Raw genomic sequence first — 16,454 nt, 5'->3', positions numbered from 1 at the left:
TCTGGCTTCCCCGTTGACTTTGCTTGTCAGACGGTCACAAAAGGGGATCACATGTTCCCAGGACATTGCAACCATCATATAAAGGAGTCAGTTGCCAAACATTTGAATTTGTAACCACGGGGATGCTGCAATGGTCGTAAGTGTGAAAAAAAGTCATGTCACATTTTTTTAGTGCCGTTGTAACTTTGAAACGGTCACTGAACTGTTATAAGTCGAGGACTTCCTGCACTGGAAAAAGTGACTTATGACCATTTCTCACAATTAGGAACGTTGCAGCATCCCCATGGTCACGTGATTAAAATCTGGACACTTGGCAAATGGCTCATATTTTGGAAACATTGGGGGCTCAATTATGGTCGTAAATGGAGGACTACCTATACTGTGAACATCACTGCGAGGTCACAGAAGCTCAGCCAATCAGGACAGTCCGGTGGAGCAGAGCAGCCAATGGTGCGACCGGACGAAGCCTTGAGAATTACCTGAAAACATAGGAGAAGACGATGAGAGTGAGGGTGACCACGTGATGAATGAGCATGACGACCGAATCCTTGCGCCAGGCATCCATGTAGAGGGTGGCATAGATAGAATGGGCATAAAAACTGCCCTGTAGTAGGTAGGCGAGGACGATATCCAGTGGCACCTCCATTCCCCTTTCCCAATCTGGAAAGCCAGGCAGAAAAAGAAGAGACGGTGAGCTCAACACAACATACTTGGATATAGAATAGTTAATAGAAATCTTTTATTGGCCAAGTGTGATTGGACACACAAGGAATTTGTCTTGGTGCAAATGGTCTCAGTGTATATAAAAGATAACATTCGTCAAGACTCATAAGGTATAATACTTAATGATAGTCATAGAGTACAATAAGCAATCCAATCATACTAGGAAACAGTCAATATAGATCGTACGGATACAAGCGACAAAGTTACAGCCGTACAGTCACAAGTGGGAGGGGATGGGTGATAAGGAGTGATGAGAAGATTAATAGTAATAGTAATGTGGACTTTATAAATAGTTGGGACAGTGTGGATATGCAGCATCCAAAATGCTTAGAATGACATGACAACAGACCAAGGAACTGAGCTGGCTTGGCTTGTTGGCCATGACTAGGCCCTATAAGGGCAGGGGTCTCCAACCTTGGCAACTTTAAGCTTGGTGGACTTCAACTCCCAGAATTCAACAAAGCTGGCTGGGGAATTCTGGGAGTTGAAGTCTGCCAGGCTTAAAGTTGCCAAGGTTGGAGACCCCTGCGATAGGCTACTGTTACGCAGCAAAGTCCCCTGTTCAGACAATTGCTTTGATCAGGACCAAGCACTAGTTTGCAAAAGTAGGTATAGGTACTCCTCGATTTATGACCGATTGCTTAGTGACCATTCGAAGATAGGATGAAGTTAGTTAAAATTCGCATTAAACTGTAATTTTAAAAGAAAATTTCTGTAAGACGGTGTATCGCTGGTATTTAAACCCAGACCAGTTATCCAGAATGCATAAAGGTATTTCAAATGAATGTTGGAAATGCAAATGTAAAGAAGGGACTGTTTATCTTTTATGTGATAAAGCAAAGAAATATTGGAGTAGGGTTCCTGTTCTAATGCAGCAAATTCTTAAAGGGAAAAGAAGGATAAAACCAGATTTTTTTCCTTTTGGGCTTAATGAAAAAAAAAAGACTTGGGGAAAATAATTTGAACTTTAATGTTATATATGTTGTTGGCAGCAAGACTAAATGCACAAAAATGGAAGGACATGATTCCCACCATGAGATAGATAGATAGATAGATAGATAGATAGATAGATAGATAGATAGATAGATAGATAGATAGATAGATAGATAGATAGATAGATAGATAGACAGACGATAGATAGGATAGGATAGGATAGGATAGATGAGATAGATGATAGATAGATGGATATAGATAGATATGTACTGTTGTTTCTACTTGGAAACAGCTTCTGAAGTTTGTGCTTGAGGTGGAAAAAAAATGAAACTTTGATTTGGGGTTTTACTGATTAGACTGATTTGTTGTTATAGAAATGGCTGATTTATGAGTGGTTAGAGTGCAGTACAGCAGGCTACTTTCTGACTGCCGGCTGACTGCAATTTGGCAGTTTGAATCTCAAGGTTGACTCAACCTTCCATCCTTCTGAGGTCGGTCAAATGTGGACCCAGATTGTTGGGGGCAATATGATGACTCTCTAAACCACTTAGAGATGGCTGTAAAGCACTGTAAAGCGGTATATAAGTCTAAGTTCTATTGCTATTATACTATTATGGAAAAGTAAAAAAATTGAGGCTCGATGATAATTGCTTTTTATTCTACTGCAACACAGGGAGTCAGAAGTCAACACCTTCCCCTCCTATTTGTTTTATTTATTTTATTTGGTTTGTCAATTGCTTACAAGATAATAGGTATAAGTAAAAACATAGTTATGAATACATGGATACATATAAGAAAAATAAAAGAAACAATAGGACAGGGACGGTTTCCCTCCATTTTATCTCCTACTACTTGCTTTTGTATTTTATATTATTTAGCTACAGTAATTAAAAAAACTGTAATTGAGGATGGACCTACCTTGGGGCTACTTATGAGCTGGATTTCAAGTTCTAATTGTTGTCCCTTTCTGGAGTCACATGGCCACACACTTTGGGTGCTGAGCAACAGGGCTGCATTTACATCCATATGCAATATCCCACAGTCATGTGACTGTGTTTTATGACGGTTTTGCTAAAAGCCAGCACTTGCTTTTGATTTTCGGCAAAACCGTGTAAATAGCGAACTACTGATTCACTTAAGGACCGCATCTATTTAATGACCACCACAAAAAGGGTAGCACAACCAAGTCAGTCACGGTCCACTGACTGACCCGTTTCACAACTGTCACGACTATGATGATCAGGCTCCATTACGGTCGTAAGTCGAGGACTACGGGTGGAAGCTTTTGAACTGTTAGAACAGCTAATGCACAAAAGTTGAATGCAGCATTGTGGTCAAGAGGTCTGCAATTGAGATGAAGTGTCAGGAAAGATGCAAATTACAGGAATTGGGTCATATTTTGAATTCTGGGGAGAAAAAAATAAATCACCCGATGAAGTCAATTTCTAAAAACATAAACCCGCAGCACGAACAGCTTGCTTTTTTTTAATGATTAAAAAAATATTTCAGACAACAACAGATCTCTTATTCACACAGGAAATGTGTTAAATTAGATTACTTTTTTTTATAACTTTAGGCAAAGCTTTCTTTACTGTTATAATAAATAGTTATTTTAATTCATTACGCAAAGAAGCTTGTGATAATAAGCTTAGGGAGGTATCAGCTTTTAAAACTGATGTCCACAAATTTATTACAGCATGAAACATACAGCATAAGTATTGAGATATCCTCAGAAATGTCTGTTTTATTAATTTGCTTATCAAATGTCTCTACACTAAATAAAGTGTTTTCCTGAACAAAGGACTGTTGGTTTCATTCCTTTCAGACTAACAAGCCACTACCAACCTGCACTACAATGCCCATCCTCCTCAACTAAGCAACCTCATTTCACTGGAAATCTAACACTTCTGGAAGGTGACTCACATAAAAACCCTGACTGCTATTAACTCTCCTTATCTACTCTTAAGTAAAAGAACAGCACTGCCAACCTGAAAAAAATGCTTTTGTAAAAGAGATCCATGCATTTTATCTAATTTTTATCTCTGAAAACCTTTAGTAGTTTACAGTTAATAAAAGACTTTTTTTTTTTTTAAGAAATCAGGCACCCTGTCTAGGCAAAACTTCGCTTTATAAATGTTTAACCCCAAAGAATAAATTGCAATCCTCTTAATAATTTTGTTTCTGCCACAAAAACTTGCTGCCGAGCCTCCAAATGAAAGGGCTCTCCTCAATGGGAGAAACTTGTTTCTAAGGATGCTCTTCTTTCCCACAACTAAGGCCGGAAGCATGAAAACAAACAAGGTTTTGAGGCGACATGGCAGGTCTCCTTCCAGATTCCTGGGTTACATGACATGAGGACTCCTTTCAAACTGCAGAGGCAGCATTAGACTCTCTTACCAAATGTAAATGACCCAACATCAAACACAGAGGTGGTATCCAGCAGGTTCTGACCAGTTCTGGAGAACCGGTAGCGGAAATTTTGAGTAGTTTGGAGAACCGGCAAATCCCACCTCTGACTAGCCCCCATCTATTCTCTGCCTTGCACAGGAGAACGGAGCTGGAAAGCAGGTTAGTGGGGTGGGGAGGGAATGGGGATTTTACAGTATCCTTCCCCTGCTATGCCCACCAAGCCACGCCCACAGAATCAGTAGTAAAAGTTTTTGAATCCCACTACTGATCAAACATTCCCCAAATCAGGGGTGTCCAATCTTGGAACTGTGGACTTCAACTCCCAGAATTCCCCAGCCAGCCAAGCTGGCTGGGGAATTCTGGGAGTTGAAGTCCACAAGATTTTAAAGTTGCCAAGGTTGGACATGGCTACTCTCAACGCTTTCCCACCTACCCCCACCCACTCAATATGGCCACAATGCTTAGCATACCATAAAAGACAGAAGGTGGATCATGGAAAAAGGGGTATCCAGCAAAGAAGAGCAAGTAAGTGCCGTACAACCAGGAGATGATGTAGAAAGACAGTTTCCAAGCACTTTCAGGCATCTTAGCAGCATCCTTGGGAGGTAATTGACACCACTCAGCGACAGGCTAAAAGAGAGAAAAAGATCAGTGGGACCAGTTGATCTCTGATTTTCCACTCTTCATTTACAGCTGGGGGGGTTTCCACGGGCTCTCACCTGTGGATACAGGTAATCCTCGACTCAGAACCACAACTGAGCTGAAAAATTTATATTGCTAAACAAGGCAGTTGCTATGTGTTTTATTATTAAGGTTGGGAAGTTTTTTTTTTACACCCTGGGGGAAAACAAAATGGACCCAAATCTTTTGAGATTGCCAGGTTTTGTGTGATTTCAGCAGTTTGTCATGGCCTCTCTTCTACAATAGTCCATAGTGCAGGTAGTCCTCAATTTACAACCACAATTGAGCCCAAAATATCTATTGCTACATGAGACAGTTGTTAAGTGAGTCCCCCCGCCTTTTACTTTTCTTGCCACAATTGTTAAATGAATCCCTGCAGTTGTTAAATTAGTAACATGGTTGTTAAGTGAATCTGGCTCTTCCCATTGGTTTTGCTTGTCAGAAGGTCACAAAAGGTGATCACATGACCTCAGGACACTTGTGTAGAAAGTTAGCACCCACCCCTCTCCTAGGAAAATGAAATATTTTAGGATATACTAAAAAAGGCAGAATATTTCCCCTAAAAAGAGAAGTAGAAACTCAGAAGCAGAAACTCACCTCAGAAGCAGAAGCTCACCCCCCCACACCTTTGTTAATGGGCAGGCCATTAAGGCCTGGGCCAGAGTATTCCACATAACAAAGGCCTCTACCCATCTCACCACCTGGCCTGGGAAGATTGCATCAGCCAGCACTCAGGTGAAGCCATGCAATCCAGACAAAGCCTACAAAGTTAGGTAAGACCCCGCCCCTGGGAGTCTGACAGCCAATGGGATACATTTCATACACAGGAAAAGGAAACACTAAGGCGGGGCCAAAAAGAGAGTATAAAACCAAGGGACTCTTAGCATCTTTGTCCTTTTCCCTCAGGAGCTCCAAGGCATGTGATCCTGTCCACCATTAAACCTTCTTTCCACGCAACTCCCATGAATCCACTGTCTTTTTCCCCACTTGGAACTGAACCCAGAAGGATATTTCTTCCAACACTTGCAACTATCAAAAATACATGCCGGCTGTCAAGCATCAGAATTTTTTTTAATCAAGTTTTTTATTTTATATTGCTTATATATATATCAATGCGTGAACAGTGTGTGATACCAGGGTATCATACATTTTAGTACAAATAAACATAATATTACTCATAGTTATTATATTTCATTTTCATTGTTCATATTGTTTTAAACGTATCTGATACTACCGCCATTCAACTTCTAAACCTCCCTCTTATTATTACATATATCTTGTTATCTATATATATATAAAAGCTAAACACCTCATGGAACTAACAGAACACTGCTTAACCAACACATATTTCATATACAAAGGACAAAGATACAAACAAATTGAAGGAGCCCCTATGGGATCACCACTGTCACCCGTCATTGCAAACCTGTTCATGGAAGAATTCGAATCCAGAGCCCTGGCCAATGCCATCCACAAACCCAAACTATGGTTAAGATACATTGATGACACATTTGTGATTTGGCCCCATGGAAAAGAAAACCTAAACAATTTCCTAACACACCTAAACAGCATACACCCCAAAATCAAGTTCACCATGGAAACGGAAACAAACAAACAACTACCATTCCTAGATGTACTAATCTACAAAAAAAACAGATGGCACACTAGGACACACCATATACCAGAAGAAAACACACACCAACCGCTACCTCAACGCCCAATCCCACCACCACCCAGCACAGATAAACTCCGTGGCTAAAACACTAATTACTAGAACCAAACGCCTGGCAGACAAGACACACATTAAGACTGAACTATGCACCCTGACTAAAGTACTGACAGCCAACGGCTTCCACAAAAGCAAAATCACCGGCTTGATCCACAAAAACACACTGAGACATAATAGAGACCCAGAAGATGAACAGACCTATGGAACAGCTGTCCTGCCCTACGTAAGAGGTACTACAGACAAAATTAGTAAGATACTACACAAACATCACATCAAGACTGCCTTCAAAACAGACAGAAAAATAGCAGCCATCCTTAGAAACCCCAAAGACAAAATTGACCTGGAAAACCAAGGCATATACGAAGTCCCCTGTGCATCATGCCCGGCCACATACATTGGACAGACCAATAGAAGAATAAGTACCCGCCTGGATGAACACAGAAATGCAGTCAAAAAGCTGGAACACACTTCCTCACTAGTCCAACACATGGAAGCCACAGGTCATAGCATCAACTTCAATGGCACCAAAACCCTAGCCACTATAGAAAACCCCAGCCACAGAATCATCAGAGAAGCCATAGAGATTGAAAAAAGACCAGAAAGCATGAATAGAAGAGATGATTCCACCAGACTGTCAATCATTTGGAAGCCTGTACTCACAAACAAAAAAATCTCCACACCACAAGCCAGGCAAACACCTGGGCACAAACAGATCCCCCCTGATACCTCCAGCTCAAACACACCCCAACCAGGCACCCAGATGAAACCTAGCTTCCTAACTAATGATAGCCGTCCATTTACCCGGAGCCAAGCTGCACTAAAGGCCTCCAATAAAGTAACACAATGTTGCCAGCCAATCAAGATACAAAAAGAGCCAAAAAACAGACAGAAGATATTAGAAACACCAATCAAGCAGAACACAGCAAACTCCAAGACCAATAAACACAGACCAAGACTCCCAACCAATCAGGATGAAGAAAAACCATTCTGGCACAGCAATAGGCTGCCCCAAATTTAAATCTGAAACCACTGTAAAAGTCTGACTCACAGATGAACACTACACAGAAGCCTGATGATGGCAGATGAGATTCTGCCGAAACGTTGCTACAACTTTAAAAGCACAACTACAATGACGTGGGAAAATACCCGAACTAAGCTGAATGCCATACATGTAAGTACCGAAAACTTAGAATATATATATATATATATATATATATATATATATATATATATATATATATATATATATATATATATATATATACCCTGTTTCTCCAACAATACGGCCTCCCCAATAGGAAGTCCCAGCATGTTTTATAGGCATGAAATGAAATTAAGCCCCTCCCCCAAATTAAGGCCTATATTAAAACATGCAAAATGGGGGAATGGTGGGGGCTTGCTGTTAGGAAGTACTTTTGTTGCACACCGGATATGGTGCTGCCTGCGTTGACCCCGATACGAAGTGCCCCACCAACGCCGAGGTCAACATCCAAGCTATCCCGCCCACCCACCCGAAGATGCAAGGGGGAATTAAGTCACCCCGAAAAGACGGCCTAGCCATTTTTCGGGCTCAAAAAAAAAAAGACCGGCCTTATTATATGAGAAACACGGTATATATATGTATGTATGTATGTATGTATGTATGTATGTATGTATGTATGTATGTATGTAGTAATAAGTATAGGAATGTTAATTAAGTAACACAATATAATGTAGATCCAAAACAGCCAAATTGCGAACGCCTAAGGCCCAGGATGATAAGTGTAGGGGCCTTCAACAGCTTCTCTGCACAGGCGGACACAGGCCTGGGTGCTCGCTGTTGTGCCGCTGAGATAATTGGGCTGTGAGGGTTAAGCCAACGATTTAAAACCTAATAAATAGCCTCGAATGCAAACAAGCCAAGACGAGGGTATAATAGTTCCCAGAATCTTGAAGGGAACCTGCTGCTCCAAGCAGAACTACCTCACACAGCTCGAGAATGAAAAAACCGGCGTGCAGCCACGAGGTTTTGACAGCACAAAATAGCCTCTGGCCGTTAAACTTTTGGTGCGCTCCTCAAGCGGCAACTTCCCGCCCTGTAAACGAATAGCCGCCGGTGGTTCTTTCTGTTAAACTAAGCTGTGGGGAAAAGTGGGTTATCACAAGCTTAAGTTCTCCACTTCAAACGGCGTTCGGAGAGGGGGAAAGGCGCTACGACTCGGTTTGGAGCGCAGAGCTCACGCCACTGACAGAATAAACAAGAGAAACGCTGTGGCAATCAAACTGGCAGGGGTAGAGAAATCGGCTGTGGAGAGGTGGCGCGGAGCAGCGCCGAAGCCTCCCGCCGTTTTTGGGGGCACGAATCGGCGCTTCCCCGAATCAGACCTGTCTGGCTGCGAGATCAATTTGGGATAGAAGGCTAGAGACAAACTGATTAACTGTCAAACCTGCTGGCCACGAAAGAATTTTTCCTGTTTCGGTCAAGGAAGAATCACAAGCACTGCCTATCTCTCACGAGGCTGAGCAAAAACTGGGGAACGCTGAGGAGGAGTCCCGTGGAGGAGGAGGAGGAGCGTTCCACAATTTAAGCCCAGCCTACACATGCAGAGACTGAAGCACCTCCCACTACTGGATGCTCTGAACAGCTCATGGGAGAACAATAGTGGGCCTTATTCAGGATGACAATGAGGGTTCTTACTGCAAGGAGATAGAGGGTTTGGTGAACCAGTGTAATAAAAACAGTCTTGTTTTGAAAGGTTGAAAAAAAATGAAAGAGATTGTGGTCAATTCTAGAAAAGGAAGGCACAGCCACACATCTCTGTGTATTAATGATTCACCTGTGCAGGTGGTTAATAACATCAAGTTTCTGGCTGTGCAGCGAACAAGTAGGCTGGCTTGATCGCTCAACAGCAAGACCCTGGTGAAGTGGACACAGCAGCGCCTGCATTTTTTGTCACATGAGAAAAGTACATCTTCCTCCCCCAGTCCTTACCACTTTCTATAGAGGGATGATCGAGAGCATCCTGTCATATTGCATTACAGTCCGGAAGAGCATTACTGCATATCGCATTACATTTGGAAGCATTACTGCCTCGGACAGGAAGGCGGTGCAGAGAGTGGTGAGGACGGCAGAAAAGATTACTGGCAGTTCACTCCCTTCTATCCAGGACGTAGGATATAAGCGATGCTTGAGCAGGGTCCGCAGTATTGTCTGGGATCCTACACATCCTCTTCGTGACCTGTTTTCCTTGTTACCTTCTGGGAGGAGGCTTCGTGGTACCCGAAGCGGAATATCTAGATTCAGTCATGGTTTTTGTTCCATATAGTATCAACCTTGTGAAATTTCAAGCTTCCTCTTTCTGCTACGTATTCAAAATGGACAGTGTTTTTGTGTGTTTGTGTGTGTGTGAGTGTGTGTCCAACACAGGCAGAGAGAGAGAGAGAGAGAGACGGAGGGAGAGGGAAAGAGAGAGGCAGGGGGAAGGAGGAGGGAGGGGGCAAGAGAGAGAATGTGTATATGTGTGTATATGTGTGTTATGTATGTGCATGGGTAGATATATACTTTCTTTTGACAGCAGGCAACAGAATTTCATTTTTAATGTGTGCCAGTATGCCCACAGTAAAAAATGACAATAAAGGTTATCTTATCTCTCTTAACCTATCACCGTTTGCGACCTTCTGACAAACGAAATCAATGGGGAAGCCAGATTCACTTAACAACCATGTTACTAACTTAACAACTGCAGTGATTCACCTAACAACTGTGGCAAGATAGGTCGCAAAATAGGGCAAAACTCACTTAGCAACTGTCTCACATACCAATAGATATACTGGGCTCAGTTGTGGTCGTAAATTGAGGACTACCTGCATTATGGACTATTGTAGAAGAGAGGCCATGACAAACTGCTGAAATCACACAAAATCTGGCAATCTCAAAAGATTTGGGTCAACTTTGTTTGCCCCAGGAAGTAAAAACTGCCAACCTTAATAATAAAACACATTCGCTCTCATCAAAATTAGAAAGGATACCCATAGCTTTAAAGAAACCTCTTACTCTAGGAGTTGAGTTTGACATGAGAAAAGCTTTAAATGAATTGTGTTAGGCTGGTTATAATACAACTGGTGTGTTTAAGGTTAGGGTGGGATTTGCTTGTCTTGTGGACACTTCCACCCCAATTTCTCCTTTTTCTTCACTTTGTTGTCCCTTTCAATACAAATAATAAATAGGATAGATTTAAGATCCAGGAGCAATGTTGAGTTGATTAATCATATACAGGCAGTCCTCAAATTACGGCCAAAATTCAAAGTTTCTGTTGCTTAGTGAAACATTTCTTAAATGAGCTTGTCCCATTTTACGACTTTTCTTGCTGCATGTGTTAAGTGAATCAGTGCAATTGTTAAATTAGTAACTGGTTTCCCCATTGACTTTGCTTCAGGTCACAAAAGATGATCACATGACCCCAAGACCCTGCAGCCGTCATAAATCTGAATCAGTGGTCAAGCATCCAAATTTTGATCACGTGACCCTGGAGATGCTGCAAGGGTCATTAGTGTGAAAAAGGGTCCTAAATTACTTTTTTTGGTGCTTGTAATTTTGTAACTTCAAATGGTCACTAAGTGAACTGTTGTAAGTCGAGGACTACCTGTAGTTCCAATCCTGTTTACAGAATCCAGGGCTTAATAGGAACTACTGGACTCTTTTTTTGTATCGTATGTCACTGCTTTTTCCAATGCACATTATCCCAGTCTACTAGATGAACGATCACATTATTTTTGCCAGCCTAAGGATGATAAACATTTGGGGGTTTATTTCGATCTCCACTTTGCCCTCCTTCCAGTTCATTCCAATATCCTATACCTAATAACCTAATCCTACATAGCTTTTTCTCTGGTAATACCACACTACTAACTAGAGCAGTGGTCCCCAACCTTTTTGTACCAGGGACCAGTTTCACGCAGAAACACTTTTTCAAGGGGGGAGACAATCGAGTTTGGTGGTTTGCTTGCAGACGTTTCATTACCTGACTAGGTAACATCTAATGTTGTTACCTAGTCGGGTAATAAAACGTCTGCCAGCAAACCACCAAGTTCAGGGAGCGCCGGCCCTGCCTCCTCAGCCCCATCCCTCAGGTGTCTCCTCCCTCCCTCAGGTGTCTGCCTCGTTCCTCTCTCTCAGTCGCTCTCTCGCTGCTCCACCAGCCCAGGAAGAAACTGCTTCAAAGAAGCCGGGGTGGCTTTTTCTGCGCCGCAGCTCCTCCGAGTGCCCACCCCCCCCGCCCGCGCTCAATCCACAGTGCTGCGTTCTGCCTGCCTGCCTGCCTGCCTGCCTTCTTCGTTTCGGAGCAGCTTCGGCTGATAAAAAGAGGCGAATAGTTATTATTCTCAGCCGAAGCTGCTCCGAAACGAAGAAGGCAGGCAGGCAGGCAGGCAGAACGGGCACTGAATTGAACGCTGCGCGCGGGCGGGCGGGTGGGGGTAAACGGGCGCTCGGAGGAGCTGCGGCAACAGGAAAAGCCACCACCACCCCCGGCTTCTTTGAAGCAGTTTCTTCCTGGGCTGGTGGATCAGCAGAGAGTGACTGAGAGAGGAACGAGGCGGGAGGAAACCGAAGCTGCTGAGCCAGAGAGCAGGACAGGCTTCGGTTGCTTCCTCCCTCCCTTCTTTCATTTGTGTCCTTGATCCCTGATCCCAGCAGGATTCACCGAAGGCGAAGAAAGCCGCCATTTTTTTATTTTATTTTTCTTTGCGGCCCGGTACAGAGTGCTCCACGGACCGGTACCGGTCCGCGCCCGGTGGTTGAGGACCCTGAACTAGAGCATACAAAACATTTGCTAGACCAATACTCGAATACAGCTCATCAGTCTGGAACCCACATTACGTAACACATTAACACATATTAACACAGTTGAGAAAGTCCAGAAATATTTCACAAGAGTCCTCTACTCCTGTACTCGTTGTAGAATACCCTATGCCACCAGACTTGAAATTCTAGACCTAGAAAATCTTGAATTATGCCGTCTTCGGTCTGATCTAAGTATGGTATATAAAATCATACATTGCAATGTCCTACCTGTCAATAACTACTTCAGCTATAACAACACAAGAGCAAACAATAGATACAAACTCAAGGTTAACCGCACCAAACTTGATTGCAGGAAATACGACTTCAGCAACAGAGTGGTCAATGTCTGGAATACTCTACCTGACTCTGTGGTTTCTTCCCCAAACCCCAAAAACTTTAACCTTAGACTGTCTACTATTGACCTCACCCCTTTCCTAAGAGGTCTGTAGGGGGCGTGCATAAGCACATCAACGTGCCTACCGTCCCTGTCCTATTGTTTCTTTCATTTTTCTTATATGTACTCATTTCATGTATTCATAACTATGTATATACTTATATCTATTATCTTGTAAGCGATTGACAAATCAAAATAAATAAAATAAATAAAGCTGGTCCTCCCTTCTTGTAAACTCATCTCCTGAAACAAAATTGTTTACGGGACTGATAGCTGAGAGTGAAACCTGAGGAGCAGGAAATTTTAAAAAAGCAGCTCAGTGACTTCCCAGCCTGGCTCCCTCTTTGCAAGGCTATATTAAGATCCCAGCTGCTAATCACAGGGATGACCACAACCTGGACACGGCTGAGTTCATGGCAATTCTTAGCTCAGTTCATTCAGGTTTTGCTGGTACGTCTACAGGCTGCCATGGATCTGAACCAGAATTGCTCCCCTGCTACATTTAGAATGTAGCTAAACAGTGCTGAATCGAGTGCTTTGATTAAAGAAAAGAACACCATTAATGTTGCTGCTACCTGGAAACCGCTTTTGGACTTTATACTTGAGGTGGAAAAAAAAAATGAAACTTTGATTTTGCTGATAAGATTGTTAACAGAAATGGCTAGTATATATTATTGTATAAAAAGTAGAAAGTTGAGGCTTTATATTACTAGCTCATTCTACTGCACCAAAAGCAGTTGTAAGCCAACGCTTCTCTTTTTCATTTCTACTTTTCCCTACACTTTTCCATCTTCCCCTTTTCCAAGCTTCTCTGATGAGAGAAAAAATGATATCTATGTTTACGGTTGACTAGAAACCCTTATAGACTTTTTGCATGAAATGGGGAAAAATGCACTCATGATTTTGATGATTAAGGGAAAAAATTGGAAGATGCTGGATCTCTCTTTTTTGTAAAGGTAGTCCTCTAAATAGTAGTAGTAGTAGTAGTTATTAGTATTATTGTTGTTGTTATTGTTATTATTATTGTGTTGTTATGCATGCAAAGCTACTGTGGGATTTCTGAATACAGACTGACAATGTTTTGGAACACAATACCCCGGATATCACAATTATGGAGAAGAAAAAAGTGTGGATCGTCAACATTGCCATACCCTGGTGACCGCAGAATCAACGAGAAACCACTTGAAAAAATCACCAGATATCAGGACTTGAGAATCGAACTGCAGAGACTCTGGCATAAACCAGTGCAGGTAGTTCCAGTGGTACTCGGTGGGTGCTGGGTGCTGTGCCTAAAAACCTAGGCAAGCACTTAAAAAACAACTGGCACTGACAAAATCACCATTGGTCAGCTGCAGAAGGCCACCTTACCGGGATCTACTCGTGTAATCTGCCGATACATCACGCAGTCCTAAATGCTTGGGAAGTGTTCGACTAGTGATACGAAACCCAGCATAATCATCTCGTTTGCTGTTGTCGTTTTTGTGTATAATAAATTTATCGTCATTGCACAAATATACTCTGTATACACATACAACGAAATTCACATAACAACCAGAGACCAGACCCAACACGCACACACACAAGGTTCCCCACCCCCGAAAACACACAAGCATCCACACAATAGACCAAGTAATACTGTCCAACAGATCACTGATAGTACAATTATAGCTCTGCAATTATAGCTACTTAAAACCATTTGAAGTTACAATGGCACAGAAAGAAGTGACTTGGTTGTTTTTCACACGTAACTATTGTAGCATCCCTGGGGTCAAGTGATCACAATTTGGGCACTTAGCAACTGGCATGAACTTATTACAGTTGCACTGTCCCAGGGTCATGTGATTACCATTTGTAATTTTCCCTGCCGCCTTCCCAGTAGCAAAATCAATGGGGGAAGCCAGAATCATTTAACGACCGCATGATTCATTTAACCCACAGGTGTCAAACTTGCTGTGTCACATGATGTTTCGCAATGTTTTTCCCATTCGCGGAGCTGGGGTGGGTGTGGCCTGCGCGTGATGCATCCCAGCCCACAATCCACCGGTTTGACACCCCTGATTTAAGAAGTGATTCCCTTAACTATGTCAAAAAGGTTGTAAAATGGGGCAAAGCTCATTTAACAACTGCCTTGCTTAGCAACGGAGATTTTGGGCTCAACTGTGGCCATAAGTCGAGAACTACCTTTAACCATGAAATAAGAATTAATACTTTAAAAGTACTTATATTTGCTGCAGAAATCGGAAGCTTATTTTTTCTGGTTTTTTTCCATTCTCTCTTTCTGCACTATTTATCTTTTCTTCCTTTTCTGTGTGTCATGCCCCTGATGGACACTGACTCTGAGAGAGAGGAGGAACAGCCGACAGGGAGTGGAAGTGTGGCTGCAGAGGTTGTGGAGGAGGCTGGGGAAGGGCAGAGGCTGGCTGGGCAGTCAGAGGAGGACCCAGGCCCATCCCCTCTCCATCCTAGGGCACACAGGGAGGAGAGGATAAGGGAGAGACGTGGTCTACTGGAGAGGAGAGGGCCTTGATCCTCTTCATGGGCTGCAGCTGTGACAACTGGATAAGAGGACGGACATGTGTAAGGGCGAGTGCTGGAACCAAAGCGTAGAAATATCTCTAGTTTATTGTTCCTCTCTGAGTTTGGCGTCCTTTCCAGTGTGTGTGTTCTGATATCTGTGGACATCTTCAAGCCCTTATCTTGCCTGGTTTGTGTTGTTTTTTACTCTGTATAATTTATAGGCATTTTTAGTTTAAACTGCATTTTCTCCTCCTTGTAACTGCTCGTGTGGGAGTTTTTTGTCTCCAGTCAAGGATATTTGGAGCTTGGAAGCAAATAATGAAGGAATAAAAGGGGCTTTACCTGTTTTTTGTGTTTCATCACACTGTGCTTCTTTCGCTCTTTATTATATTACCATATATATTTGAAGAGCTGTGGTAGCACAGTGGTTAGAATGCAGTACTGCAGGTGAACTCTGCCCGCTGTCAGGAATTCAATCCTGACTGACTTGAGGTAAACTCAGCCTTCCATCCCTTCCAAAGTTGGTAAAATGAGGACCCAGATTGTTGGAGGGGGGCAATAGGCTGACTCTGTAAAACTGCTTAAAGCCGTGATGGCGAACCTATAGCATGTGTGTGCCAGAGGTGGCACGCAGAGCCCTCTCTGTGGGCACGTGAGCTGTTGGTCCAGCTCAGCTCTGCATGCACATGTGTACATGTCCCACCAGCCAGCTGGTCTTCGGGTCTCTGTCACACATGTGGGGGTGGGGACATGTGGGGGGTGCATGCAAGGGGGGCAGGGCGCATGCAGAGAGGACACACACGCATATGCTGCCACATGCACACATGCATGGGGATGAATATGCATGTGCGGGGAGCAGCGGGGGTGGGGTGCATATGCATGTATTGCATTTTGGGGATGTGTGCGCACACACTTTGGGCGCTCCAAAAATGTTAGCCAACCCTGGCTTAGAGAGTGCTCTAAAGCACTATGGGTTGGTACATAACTCTAGGTGCTATTGCTATTAGTTTGTGTTGTTAGTTTTTATATTTTCTGTAAAAAATTCAGTAAAATGTATTAAAATAAAGGCATCGGCCTTCATGAGCTGGAGCTCAATTCATCAGTTACATAAAGAGGCTAGACCAATATAAAATTTAAAATGGGATCCTTCAAAATTCCCACCCCATTAGAGGGCAGAAATTAGGACAGGGAGACGAACAGGATTCACTTACAATCTCAATGGGTGGCATTTACAATAAAGAAATATA

General features: G+C 42.8%; 1 protein-coding gene across 1 annotated transcript in view; it reads right to left on the bottom strand.

Moving 5' to 3' along the window:
- The window catches only part of CERS1 (ceramide synthase 1), a 49,000-nt gene that overhangs the window by 8,592 nt on the left and 23,954 nt on the right, over window positions 1-16,454 (bottom strand). The window contains exons 2-3 of the mRNA XM_026687624.2: window positions 4,536-4,695; window positions 480-660 (exon numbers count right to left, since the gene is read on the bottom strand). Of these exons, the coding sequence (XP_026543409.1) occupies window positions 480-660; window positions 4,536-4,695 (341 nt within the window). The remainder of the gene's footprint in view (window positions 1-479; window positions 661-4,535; window positions 4,696-16,454) is intronic.

This window comes from Notechis scutatus, chromosome 1, assembly GCF_049901735.1.
Source record: "Notechis scutatus isolate UNSWTSFEM ecotype Mainland chromosome 1, rNotScu1.2, whole genome shotgun sequence".
NCBI classification, from domain to species: Eukaryota; Metazoa; Chordata; class Lepidosauria; order Squamata; family Elapidae; genus Notechis; species Notechis scutatus.
This window is presented reverse-complemented; position numbering and strand designations above follow the sequence as displayed.